Here is a 13,968-nt window from a genome sequence, read left to right as displayed (position 1 = left end):
AATTGGAGAACCTAGTTAGGTAGTTGAGCCCATCACCTTGACCTCTTTGTTCCGGGCTGGCCTTGAGACAGAAGAAGTATAAAATATCTTCTGGAGTGGAGACCTCCCACTCATGCTTCAAAAACAGGTACTTCAGTCCCGCCAAAAGCCTATAAGAATTTGGGGGGAGCTGAAATGAAACCAACTTCACGAAATTTAGAAAATCTGCGAAGTATTGGTCTAAGGGGAGGAAGACACCTGCCTTCAAGTGCTCGTCACTCCAGGCCGTGAAATCGTCCTAGAGAGGGGAGAAGCTTCGTTCCCCTTCGAAGGCAGGTCGGGCAATGAGGACTCTGGTCTCGACCTCAATGTTGGGGTCAACCACTACTTCCTTTTCCACCACTAGACTGAAGTGGGGAATGGGAGACTCAGGGGCGACCTCCTTCCCATTGTTCTTTTGTTGAGCAGACGGTTGGGTGCCTTCTTCTTGGGTGCCTTCTTCTTGGGAGCCATCAGATCACCTAACAAGAAAAATGACCTAATTAGTGGGCGACCTAAGAGTTTTTAAAGGTTATAGCGCAGAATTACGGAGGGGGATGGTTTACTTTTGATGTACGAGCTGAGTTAGCCTCGGCCCCATCGCGTGATTTCACGCGCTACCCTAAGTTACGCGCCTCGGTTTCCTAACAGACCCCTGATGTTTAGGGATTCATGTGTCAGAATATCAGGCCACTACTTTCCTTGGGAGGCGGTTTAGTGCAAAACCACCCCACAAAAAAATGTGACCCCTAAGCAACCAGGTTTGGACCTAAAAACTTTTCATCTTCTATATCCCGAATGGGTATTTTCTAAATTCACTATGGGTTACCCAACTTTACCCAGAAATTACCTAGTTTAATGAATGTCATAGTTCCAAGGATGTTTTAGGACCTATTCATTAAATCAAAGTTGAAGCCTATTTGCTAAAAACATTTGGGAAATAACCTAATATTGACTACGATGAAGTGCGGGTGAGCATGGTGAAAGAAAAAAAAAAGAACAGTAAAAGAAAATTTTCTTCAAAATCAAAAGACGAGGCACTTACAGCATGATCTTCGATGAAAAGAGGTAGATTTTGCAGGGGAAAGCTCCTGGAAGACTCCTGAGTAACTGAGTGCAACTAATGGTTTTTGGGCTTTTCATAGAAAGGAGGAGGATTCGAAGATATAGAAGAGAAAAGATATGGAAAATTTTCAAATGAAAGGTGGTGAAGGTTGAAAATTGCATATCCTATTTATACGAAACGACATAAATTAATTTGGACCATCTGATTCGGTTAGTACAAGATCCAATGGCCATGGTTAAAAAGACAAAATAGTGACAAAAGGATGACAAGACAATTATTATAGGCCTCGAAACTTTAACAGACGCCAATTAGGGAATACCACGTGTCCAGTACTCGAGTAGTGGGCAGGCATGGTTTAATGCAGCAGAACTCTAAAAGTCCCTACTGTGTAGGTCAGAAGGTGACGACATGAACCATGAGCAGGGACTTGGGGGGCAAATGTTGTACCCTAATTTTAGCACGAGTCCTTCATTCAGCTCAGGTACAGCTGGCAAATAAATATACAGAGAAATAACTAAGGAAATGATACCTGTTTATTATCCACGTAAGCAACTCTGGCTTCATATGGGCAAGTGTGGTGATAGGCGTCATGGGTCTAACCCGCACTACAGACATGAAGGTTGTGAAGCATGAGCTCATGATATTCAAATGGCTACCGAAGTATAAGCTCGGATAGATATCTAGCCCGTGATAATTCAAATATACTGCGTACCCGCAGATCCCCAAAGACTTGGGTACTTTTATACGCTTATTTATGACCATCCTATCATATTTAATGTCCCAGATATTAGGAGACCATTTATTTTATGATCAAATCATATCCCAGTATAAATGGGAATTGTTTGTATTAAATGTAATAAATATGTAAATCCGTGATTGACTCACGTGGTTACCCAAACCTGCCCATGGAATTTCTCTATAAATATTAAGAATATTGGATAGTGAAAGGGACGATCATTCTGTAATACTGAAACTCTGCCAAAATAGAGAGAGAAACAACAATAATATAGACTCGTGGACTAGGTGGATTTTTAACCACTCAACCACGTAAAAAGATTTGTGTTCTTGTGAATTCATTTCATATTTTCGGTTTATGATTAAGCATTAATTCAACATTATTATTTCTTCAATACACTGTTGGCGAAAAACCACATCAATAGAGGCCATTAGAGACTGGCCCCAGCTGAAAATGCCTCAGAGGTTCAAAGCTTCTTAGGATTAGTGGGTTATTATCGGAAGTTTTTCAAGGGTTTTTTCAAAGATCGCCACACCCTTAACCAATTTGACCCGCAAAAATCATAAGTTTGCATGGACCGAGAAATGTGAAGAAAGCTTTTAGACCATGAAGGATAACTTGATGTCTGCGCCCATCCTTTGTGTTCCCACAGAGGGCGGGAAGTTTGTGGTATATTGTGACCCATCAAAGAATGGCTTAGGTGTGTGTTGATGCAGGATGGGAAGGTGGTAGCTTATGCTTCCAAACAGCTCAAGGACTATGAGCAACGGTATCCCACCCATGATCTTGAGTTGGCAGCAGTGGTGTTCGCACTAAAGATATGGAGACATCACCTATATGGGGATAAGTGCAAAATCTACACTGGCCATAAAAGTCTAAAATACGTCTTCACTCAAAAGGAACTGAATATGAGACAGTGAAGGTGGTTGGCACTAGTGAAAGACTATGATTGTGAAATACTATACCACCCAGGCAAGTCCAATGTGGTTGCATATGCATTGAGTAGGAGGGGACATGGGAATGTCTCAGCACTGAGAACAATAGAGGAGCCTCTCCATAAGTTGGGGTTAATATATCTCTAATGGTGAACATTGCAAACGACTTGATAAACTTAAGTTGATCACTTGAATTTTCTTCGCAAGCAATTCGACATATTATGTATGTTGTTAGATTTATTCTATTGAAAATTACCTATTATTTTTCAAACAAAAATATTGAGATGAATTTTTTTTTTATGTTTCTTTCTCCTAAACTATTTAATTGTACTCAAGTCTTTCTTATCTTTTCTTTTTTCTTTTCCTTTAGAAACACCTATTGAACTATTATTGTCTTTGCCATAATGGTATTTTTGTTATATTCTCTTTTTATGAATTTCCAATGTGACTTATCATACTCTTATCTTTTATAACATTTTTTAGCATACTGCATATATTAAGAATAATAAGCACAAATGACAAATGATAAAGTAAGCTATTTATCAGTAGCTTCAATAAAGTAAAGGATGTTAGATTATATTGACTCAAAATATAATAGACTACGCCACTAATCTATAATCATAAAAAATAGATGAAACATAAAAAGTATTATAAATATACTTTTGTAATAAGTGGGAAAAACTAGACAAACATAATAATTTAGATAGAAAATTTATAATTTCCAAAGACTTAAAATATAAATTACTAAATTATTTATACTCATCAAAATTTAGAATAATTATTTAAGAGTGATATACTAATAGAACCATTTTTTTTTAATCTATCAAACAACTAAAAAAAATCTCAATATTATCCATCTTATCTTTTCTTTCTATGTATATATACTAGGTGCAAACAATATATAATGCACATTTGCTTAGTTTTTATAATTGTCATATAAATTTTAAATAAATAAATAATATTATATATATATATAAAAATAACATAAACATATTAGAAGAAAAATTAAACCTAAACATTATTTATGGTTTTTTTTACAAAAATATTTTATAACATTTTAGATCATAAACTACACTATTTAATATATAAAATATTCATGATATTATTCAAATCACTCATTTATCATTGGAGAGAAAACTTATTTATTCTTACTAGAAGATAAATATTATTCTAATTCTTTACGTAGTTACACAGTCATTCTATTTATCCACACGAATATCTATATATAATATATTTATAATGTTTGTTGCTATTTAATATGAATATATATTTAGTTAAGATACAATAAGTAATAAAAAAAATAAATGATAAAATTTTTAATAAAAATTAAGATTATGTATTTTATATTATTATATTAATGATATTTTATAATATTTAAATTTATATTAATATAATTATTAAATATATAGTTTTGTATTAAATATTATTATAATAATGATATTTTATAATATTTAAATTTATATTAATAAACATATATATTTTAATAATTTTTTAAATATATTCAGTTAAATATTTGTAATATTTGTTAAAATTTATGAAAAAAAACTCTTAAACTAAGAATTTATATTAATATAATTAATAAAGATGTATTTTTTTTTTCCATTTGGCTAGCTAAAGTGACAATTATAGGCACAATAAATCAATAATGTCTCAATGTCGATAGACACCACATGTTTGTAACTTAAGCTATTAAATGAGTGTATTTATATTTTTGTATCTTTGTTGAGAGTCCACCACAGATGAGCTAGCACTTTATAGTCCAATAATATTAACATAGTATGATGATGAATCATAAAGATTTGAGCATTTCGCTTAGAAAAGGATGAATAATCAAAGGTTATATACATAATAACTTATAATAACTTAGTTAAATTTTTTAATATGTCATCATAAGTTATTATAAATATATGACAATTTCAATTTTTTTTAGACAAAAATACTCCTATCATTTAAATACTCATTTTCTATCTCAATCCAAACTTTCTCTCTAACATCTCTTATTCTCTTACTCTCTCTAACATTCTAATTTTGTAGATCTCGAAAAAATATCAAAATTAAAAAAAAAAATCATCTAAAATTGACATTTGAGTGAAAAAATATGAATTTTCGTCAAATTTTAGTGCAGGGCATCGAAATTGCATCGCAAAAGCATCGTTTTAGATAAAAATCAAGTTTTCATGATTGCATCAAAACATCATCGATGTACCATCGATTTTGCATCTAATATCATCGATTTGGCATCGAAAGACTATCGATTTTGCATCAAAAAGTCATCATTTTGGCAAAAAAAAAAACAAGTTTTCATGATTGCATCGCAACAACATCGAAATACTATCGATTTTGCATCGAAACATCATCGATGTACCATCGATTTTGCATCGAAACACAATCGATTTTGCATCGAAAAAATATCGTTTTGGCCAAAAAATAAGTTTTAATGATTGCATTGAAAGAGCATCGAAATACTATCGATTTTGCATCGAAAAAGCATCGTTTTGGCCAAAAATCAAAATTTCATGATTGCATTGTAACAGCATCGATACACCATCGATTTTACATCGAAACACAATCGATTTTGCATTGAAACACCATCGATTTTGCATCGAAAAAGCATCGTTTTGGCGAAAAACAAGTTTTCATGTTTGCATCGCAAGAACATCGAAACACCATCGATTTTGCATCGAAATTGCATCGAAAAATCATTGTTTTTGCCAAAAATAAGTTTCATGATTGCATCACAAAAGCATCGAAATTGCATCGTTTTGATGCAATTTAGATGCTTTTTTTATGGTGTTTCGATGCAATTATAAAAACTTGTTTTTTTTTGCCAAAATGATGACTTTTCGATGCAAAATCAATGGTGTTTCGATGCCAAATCGATGGTGTTTCGATGCAAAATCGATGGTACATCAATGATGTTTCGATGCAATCATGAAAACTTGATTTTTATCCAAACTATGTTTTTTCGATGCAAAATCGATGGTGTTTCGATGCAAAATCGATGTTATTTCGATACAAAATCGATGGTGTTTCGATGCAAAATTGATGGTACATCGATGATGTTTCGATGCAAATCGATGGTATTTCAATGCAAAGATGGTGTTTCGATGTTAAATCGATGGTACATCGATAATGTTTCGATGCAAAATTGATAGTATTTCGATTCTGTTGTGATGCAATCATGAAAACTTGTTTTTGGCCAAAACAATGACTTTTCGATGCAAAATTGATGGTGTTTCGATACCAAATCGATAGTATTTCGATGCAAAATCGATGATGTTTCGATGCAATCATGAAAAACTTGATTTTTATCCAAAACGATGCTTTTTCGATGTAATTTCATGCTCTGCACTGAAATTTGATGAAAACTTTGGAGATTTACATTTTTTCACCTAAATGTCGATTTTAGATAATTTTTTTTTAATTTTGGTATTTTTCGAGATCTACAATATTAGAATATTAGAGAAAGTGAGAGAATAAGAGATGTTAGATAGAGAAAGTTTGGATTAATTGAGAAAATAAGTATTTAAATATTATAAGTATTTTTGTCTAAAAAAATTAAAATTATCATAGAATAATAATTTATGTTGCCATATTAAAAAATTTCACTAAAATTATTATTCATACAACGTGAGATTTCCCTAATCAAATTACAATTTCTTTTATCGGCATAATATTTTAGAGTCTGCTTGGTTGTACTTGTACTGACCGAGCTGTAAGTCGGTGAATATAGACAAATCAAACACTTATAATTGCAGTTTTCTTTGGTATGCGCCGAAACTACTTTGTATTTTGTATTGTTTTTCTTCCATATGAGATTTTTATAAAACTTACACTCAAACTTGTGCCCAGATGGTCGATTGTTAATGGCTTTGCTTTGGCTCCAAACATATGGCATCGTCAAGTCAAGAAGACCCAATTAAGCTTTACATATCTAGAAGAAGATAATCTTGTTAAAAAAAAAGGATATTTTTTCTATTCGTTTGACTCCAATGACTCAGTCTTATTCATACGAAGACTTTTCTTCCATACCCTGCAAATTCAAAAGCGCTTTACACACAGAGGGGATAATGGTACATTTTTTTGCCCCCAGTGATTATGGTTATGGTTATTAAACTCGTTTCCCTATCAAAAGTCAGGGATACAGTGTATTGTATTTTTTTTTTTTTTCTTTTTACGAATTCTAGAAGTTTTGGAATTTGAGATTCAATTTTTATTAATGGTTGGTAAGCAAGGTTGACCCCATCAGTTGCCGTGTGACGACTTCTCTTATAAGTTAAAACCAAAGACTGCTTTTTTTTTTTTTTGTTTTGTTTTTGATTATATCTTTCTCTTTCCAATTTCAATAGTTTTGAAGTCTTTTTTGGGGCAGTGGCTTATATGGGTCTTCCCTTTACTTCCACATATTTTGTTCTCTGTCAAATTTAGGACGCCAAGTTTCCCAAACCAGATCATCAAAGGTAAGTTTTTAGCTATTTCCATTTGTGTGCAATATTGTCTTGTTTCCTAAAAATTGCATCTTTTTTTGTTTTGTTTTGTTCTTTGTTGAGGCTGCGTGGAAGTTTGTCTTGTAATGGAATTGAATAATGGATTTCTCATTACTTTTTTTTTTAGAACTGTAGTTTCTATTGATTCTTATTTGAAATCAGGAGTAAAACGGTTATAGAAAAGGTTTAATAATAAGGGTAAGCATTGATAATTGAAAACAACCCCTTTTTTGTTTACCATTTCTTCAAAAAAAAATTATGTTAATATTTAGTTTTATTGTTTGTTTATGGGTTTGAGAGATAGGTGTTTTGGTTTATGGTTTTGAAGTTCTGTTGTCAAATTAATGGAACACTGGATTTTAAGATTCCCATTTGTTCTATATTTGAAGTGAGAAAATTATATAGTTTTATTTGTTTCTTTTGTTTGTGTAGGAGCTATGAAGTGCTTCCCATTCTCAGTTGGTGAGAAGAAAGAAGATCCCAAGAGTGCAAAATCGATTTTGGGTCAGTCCTACAATTCAACATTCACGGATGGTGAAATGAAAAGATCTGGCTCTGAATTCAACTCCCAAAATGCCTCTGATGGAAGCACTGAATCCTCAAGACGCCAATCTTTTCCTAGTTTCTCCCAAAGACCAAGCAATCTCAGAGTATTCACCATGCCGGAGCTGAAATCCGCCACAAAGAATTTCAGCCGCTCTGTCATGGTTGGAGAAGGTGGCTTTGGATGTGTCTACAAGGGGTTGATAAAGAGCACAGAAGATTCATCCCAGAAACTTGAAGTTGCAGTGAAACAACTCAGCAAAAGAGGGTTGCAGGTAAATTTTGGTTACTTATATGTTATTTTTCAATAACAACACTTAGTCAAGCAAACTTGCATTAAAATCATTGCTCAGACTAATAGTTGTAGTTCTCAAGACCAATATAGGCTATTGATAGATTGTAGTCCTGGCTAATTTTTTCATGTAATTATATGGACTAGTATAGGCTTACGTAGAAGTGGCTCATCAATTCAGGTCTACATGAAATTAGTCGACCGTTGATATGAGGGCGGTCAACTCACTTCACCCTGATCAGCAATAGGCAGTTCTATTTTAAATTGTACTATAAATACCTAAAGTATTTTAGAAGTAACATAACACATGTTTCATTGAGAGAGATTTGGGAAATTCCTTCTACACTTTATTATATTGCTTGAGAGGAAAGCTAGAGTTTTGTAAGGGATTATTTTATGATTTGAGAGTTATCTTGTACAGGGGGTTTTGAGCTAATTGCAGAGTGAAGAGGGTGTAATCTCTGACATTGTTCTAGTACATTTGACTAGGGATTATGTCCTTGTCTTGGATGTATGATCGTTTATGATCTGAACAAAATATTTCTTATGTTGACTATTGCTTTTGTTTCTTGTGTTTGCTGGTGTTTTGTGTTGCTTTTAGGCTTCCATCTCAAAACAGCTCAGTTATAGATTGTTGCTCTGGCTAATATTGTTGAATAAGATACTCCTTTTTTGCTTGCAAAGAATAGGAATTTCCTTCAAATGTGTGGGTTGTATAAGGATTCATTTTTTTTCCCTATGATAGGGGCACAAGGAGTGGGTGACAGAAGTGAATGTCCTTGGGGTGGTAGAGCATCCCAATCTTGTCAAATTAGTTGGCTACTGCGCTGAGGACGATGAAAGAGGAATTCAACGCCTTTTGATATATGAATTCATGCCTAATGGAAGCGTGGAAGGACACTTATCCGCTCGTTCAGAAACACCGCTTCCATGGGCCATGAGATTGAAAATAGCTCAGGACGCTGCTCGTGGCTTGGCACATCTACATGAAGAAATGGACTTTCAGGTAGTTTACTTGTGTTTCCATACCAGTACATTGTTGTGTTAAATTTTAAGTTTATTCTTTAATTTCCTAAGCAACGGCAAGAGATATTTTTACTACTGTTGTTATTCTTCCTTGTGACATTCATAAATGTGATAATACATGCTTATTATAGATCATCTTTCGGGATTTCAAATCCTCAAATATCCTTCTCGACGAGCAATGGAATGCCAAGCTATCAGACTTTGGAATGGCAAGGCTAGGGCCAACAGAAGGGTTGACTCATGTCTCCACAGCGGTATGCTTTTACCTGATGCTAATGAATTTATATGAGTGCTTATATATGTAGTGTGGGGAAACTTAGAGCTCACTTGAAATAAATAATGAGGTTCCAAGTTCGAACTTGAGACTTCTACTTTAGTCCAATCCCTCCCTTACCACTGAGCTATTCTCAGCGGCTTAATGCACCTATAGTTTAAATATTATACTCTTTAATCATGTTTTGTATCTGATAGGATTGAATTAAAAATACAAGTAAAAAAATATAGAAAAATGAATGAGGTGACCATTTACCAATAATAAATTATGAGAAAATAAGTTGGATACAGAAGTTATAATGTTTTTCCTTATTATTAAAATACATAAAGATTAGAATTAAATTTGATAAAATTATCCCTATTTTTAATTGGATTGGTTTATGGATTTTTTTTTTCATTATCCTCTCTAATTTCATAAAAAATCTCAAGATAAAAGTTATCCAACCCTATTCTCAAAACACGAACTTATATATTTATGTGATATTTGGATGGGGTAATGGAATAGAAAAGAATCAATTTTCATTTTGTTTTTCAACAATTTTGGTGGAATGACTATTCTATTTGAAAATGGAATGAAAGACCATTACTTTGCAAGATTAAAAAAAATTAATAACTTTCTAATTCATATTAACTTTTATTCTGTTCCATTCTTTCTTACATTTTCATTCTCTCCAACCAAACGCCACCTTAGTTTCTAACAAAGTTCACATAGAATTGAGACCTACATGGCAAGCTAATTGGCTAAAAGAGACAATTTCTTCCTTGACTAATACTTTGTCCATTTTGAAGCTAATTTTTCTATAATTTATAGCTTGCATGTTCAACTCTAGTAATGGATATTAGAAACCATACTTGGGCTATGCTGCACAAGACTACCTTCTCCAATATGACTTACCATCTCAAATTACTGATATTCATCAGGTTGTTGGAACCATGGGATATGCAGCACCCGAGTATATTCAGACTGGACGTCTTACATACAAGAGTGATGTATGGAGCTTCGGCGTCTTTCTTTATGAGCTTATCACAGGTAGGCGCCCTATAGATCGAAATCGCCCAAAGGGTGAGCAGAAGCTGTTGGAATGGGTGAAGCCTCACCTATCAGACATAAAAAAGTTTCAGCTCATAATAGACCCAAGGCTGGAAAAGAAATGTTCACTCAAGTCAGTACAAAAGCTTGCAGTTATAGCCAACCGATGCTTGGTCAGACTCCCAAAGAACCGGCCAAAGATGAGTGAAGTGTTGGAAATGGTGAATAAAATAGCTGAAACACCCTCAAGGGCAGGGAGCCCGCCACTTCAATTGAAAATGGCGTCGATGGAATCTGTTAGAGATGAAGAAACCAAGAACAAAAGGAGAATTTCAGATGCAAAGGGTGCAGAAAATGGCTGGTTTTCTCGCATGTGGACGCCAAAGCTCCTAAGGACATGTTGATCACAGCAACTTATGCAAAACTTGGCATTGTAGTCGAGGCATGGATTGCGATTAGGCATGAAGAAAACATGACTCTGCTTGTATATCCCAAGAGAAATTTTTCATAATACATAAAGCTTGCTTGGTGTGAGAAAAAAAAATATAATGTCTGGCAATTTCAGATTTGGCTAAGTGGCCATTTGCATAGTGGAAGGGAAGGCGAACCAAGAAGTTTCTTCCGCTAAAAGAATCCTCAAGAGCTAGAGAAGGATTGGTGCTGATTCTTGTGGAAGACTTATGTGACACTCAGATTTTACTACCAAGTCTGTAAATTGCCTCAGATTTCTTTAGTTAAAGTCTAATTATATAACAGCCAAAGTTGCCCTTAGAGAGATTAAAAGGTAAGTCTTTCAAATAGCATAAAGATGCCATTTTTAGCTCTTTACTTTTGTTAGAATCTCTTCATTACTTCAAGTTTATCTTAACAAACACCTTTGCCAAATCTTTTTGTCAATATAATGCTTGTATGTTGTTATAGAATATTGATCTAGAGAGTTACCCTCTAATTCATACTAAATCATGTTACAGTTCATGGGGGAATACCCAAAACGACACACAACTAGAAACAAATATCATCTTTTTTATATTATTATTATGGTCATTTGGCATCCTAGGAGAAGGTACTTCAGTACTACCTTGCTCTAAGGACACAATATAGTAATTTACTATAATAATACAAGTTAAATATAATGTATTTTATAAAAGCTTTCTTTCAATCTACTTGTATGCTACAAGTAGTACAGTAAATTCTTGAAATAGTGCTGGGCTTGAAGGCATGAGCACTCACTAGTCAACATAATAGATTTGGGATTTTAATAAGTAACTATATATGTGGATTTTAAGTAGCTATATATGTAATATTTACAACTTTACTCTAAACCAATGTTGCGTTATAAGATTATCATTGCAAAAGAAAAAAAAAAAAGTTATTCATTTTTTTGTTGGTTTACAAGTACTTCATTTTATATCATGCCACGGCAACTAAGAATAGGCCACATTTTGGATGATATGGACAGCAATACTAAAAACGACAACATATTTTGCATAAAAATAATATAAACGACAACAAATTCGTTTTGATAACTGAAAGGAAACGGCAAGTCGGCAACAACACCTAACTCGAAAAGTTTTATTTGTATAAATTGATGTGTTCATTTGTAGAGTTTTGTCCAGGAAGCCTACTGAAAACGACATATTATTTGGTAAACAACAATTTTCTTGAACAAACAATAGTTTCAAAACAATTCCCCTTAAATTGACAGTAAGTTTTAAAAACAATATTTTAAACACGTCAAGATTAGAAAAATAGAAAATATGCGATGATTTATCATAACTGAGAATTATTTCACACGACAATAATGCTTAAACAACAATAAATAAATAAAACATGGATATTACAAACTTCACCACAAACAGAAATATATATTGAAAAAGACACATTGATATGAGACCATCATACAGTTGAACTTTTGGAAAGACATGATGATTTTACGAACTGCTAAAAACTTTTCCAATTCATAAATAACTATTATAAAAGAGTGAGTGGATTTAATAAATTTTGGTCAAGTTATTTTGTTACACATATGTATAAATATTTTTTCTATTTTAAAAAAAGAGTGTTTTTTTTGTTAAGATTTAAAATGTGAGTTTTTTTTTAATAAATTTAAAAGTGAGTTAGTTTAATAAATTTCATTATACTAAAATATCTTGTAGTGAGAATATATTTTAGTTTTCTTCTTTTGACTAACATTTAAATAGTGGTTTTTTTAAATAAATTTAAACGGTGAGTTAATTTAATAAATTTGATCGAATTATATTATACTATAATAGAGAATATATTTCAGTTGTATGCCTCTTTTTATTTATTATTAATTACACTTGATAAAAAAATTATTATTTAATCAATTATTACTATATCTATAACTATTTATAAAAATTAAGTAATTATTTAATCAATTATTACTATATCTATAACTATTATAAAAGAGAGTGGATTTAAGAAATTTTTGGTAAGTTATTTTGTCTTGTTGTAGTGTACACACATATATTTTATTTTAATTTTATCTATTTATAAAAAAGTGTGTTTCTTTTTATTATTTTCGTTAAGATTTAAAAAGTGAGTTTTTTTTTAAATAAATTTAAAAGTGAATTTGTTTAATAAATTTCATCAAACTATATTATGTTGTAGTGAGAATATATTTTAGTTTCTTTTGGCTAAGATTTAAAAAGTGATTTTTTTTAATAAATTTAAATAGTGAGTTAGTTTAGTAAATTTGATCAAATTATATTAAACTATAGTGGAGAATATATTTTAGTTATATATCTATTTTTAATAATTTTTTAATATTATTAATTACACTTGATAAAAAAACATAATTAATTATTAAATCAATTATTACTATACACTCTATCATTCATATTTTATCTTTCAATTCTCAATTCTCACTTCTCTATTTTATGTTTGCTTTATACTTTCAGTATTTTTTTTTTTGATCAAGAAGGAATAAAATTCATTGAACAAAACAAGCAAATATACAAAAGGCAACTGCCCAAACCGAGTCCAACAACCAGTCAAGAACCCACCCTCATATTACATACAATTGGAGCTTCTTTAAGAAGAGCTTGAAAAGAGGGGCATCTTTCCTGATATGAACCATATACAGTCTATAATTCACTAAGGTAATTATCTCTTTGGCTATACAAAAAGCTGACAAAATACCCATCAAATAAGCACTTATTCCTATTCCTCCAAATACTATAAACCACAGCAGCAAGAATTAGATTCAAAGTGATACTAAAACTGTTATTATTCCCAGCACTAAGACTGATTGTCCAAGCCGAAAACTTAGAAGCCCAGGCAGGAAACCCAATCCAGGAGAAGATAAAACCCAGCACCTTCTTGGATAAACATCAGTCGAAAAAAAGATGCTGATGGCTCTCCAAATGATCATCACAGACAGGACACAGAAAGCTGGACATCTGAATGTTAGCTTTAGCAAGGTTATCTCTGGTTAACAGAAAAGAATTAACTACCATCCATAACACGAATCTATGCTTAGGGAGAATTAAACGACTCCAAATAGCATTTTTATAGGCTACCAGTTGCTGGTTTAAACAAC

At 32.3% G+C, this 13,968-nt stretch overlaps 1 protein-coding gene across 1 annotated transcript; it reads left to right on the top strand.

Moving 5' to 3' along the window:
- Positions 1-6,569: 6,569 nt before the first annotated feature.
- Positions 6,570-11,329, top strand: LOC133831120 (serine/threonine-protein kinase PCRK1-like). The gene is made up of 6 exons (XM_062261286.1): positions 6,570-6,828; positions 7,105-7,215; positions 7,675-8,060; positions 8,823-9,083; positions 9,235-9,357; positions 10,298-11,329. Exons 3-6 carry the CDS (start codon positions 7,680-7,682, stop codon positions 10,808-10,810), a joined length of 1,278 nt encoding a protein of 425 aa, XP_062117270.1. The 5' UTR covers positions 6,570-6,828; positions 7,105-7,215; positions 7,675-7,679; the 3' UTR covers positions 10,811-11,329.
- Positions 11,330-13,968: the final 2,639 nt, after the last annotated feature.

Source organism: Humulus lupulus, chromosome 4 (assembly GCF_963169125.1).
Source record: "Humulus lupulus chromosome 4, drHumLupu1.1, whole genome shotgun sequence".
Classification (NCBI taxonomy): Eukaryota; Viridiplantae; Streptophyta; class Magnoliopsida; order Rosales; family Cannabaceae; genus Humulus; species Humulus lupulus.
This window is presented reverse-complemented; position numbering and strand designations above follow the sequence as displayed.

Bases quoted from the DNA above. Each gene is read 5' to 3' on its own strand.
- LOC133831120 (XM_062261286.1), top strand. From the start codon at position 7,680: ATGAAGTGCTTCCCATTCTCAGTTGGTGAGAAGAAAGAAGATCCCAAG. The intron at 8,061-8,822 runs GTAAATTTTGGT...TCCCTATGATAG, and splicing joins TCAGCAAAAGAGGGTTGCAG to GGGCACAAGGAGTGGGTGAC. The intron at 9,084-9,234 runs GTAGTTTACTTG...TGCTTATTATAG, and splicing joins ATGAAGAAATGGACTTTCAG to ATCATCTTTCGGGATTTCAA.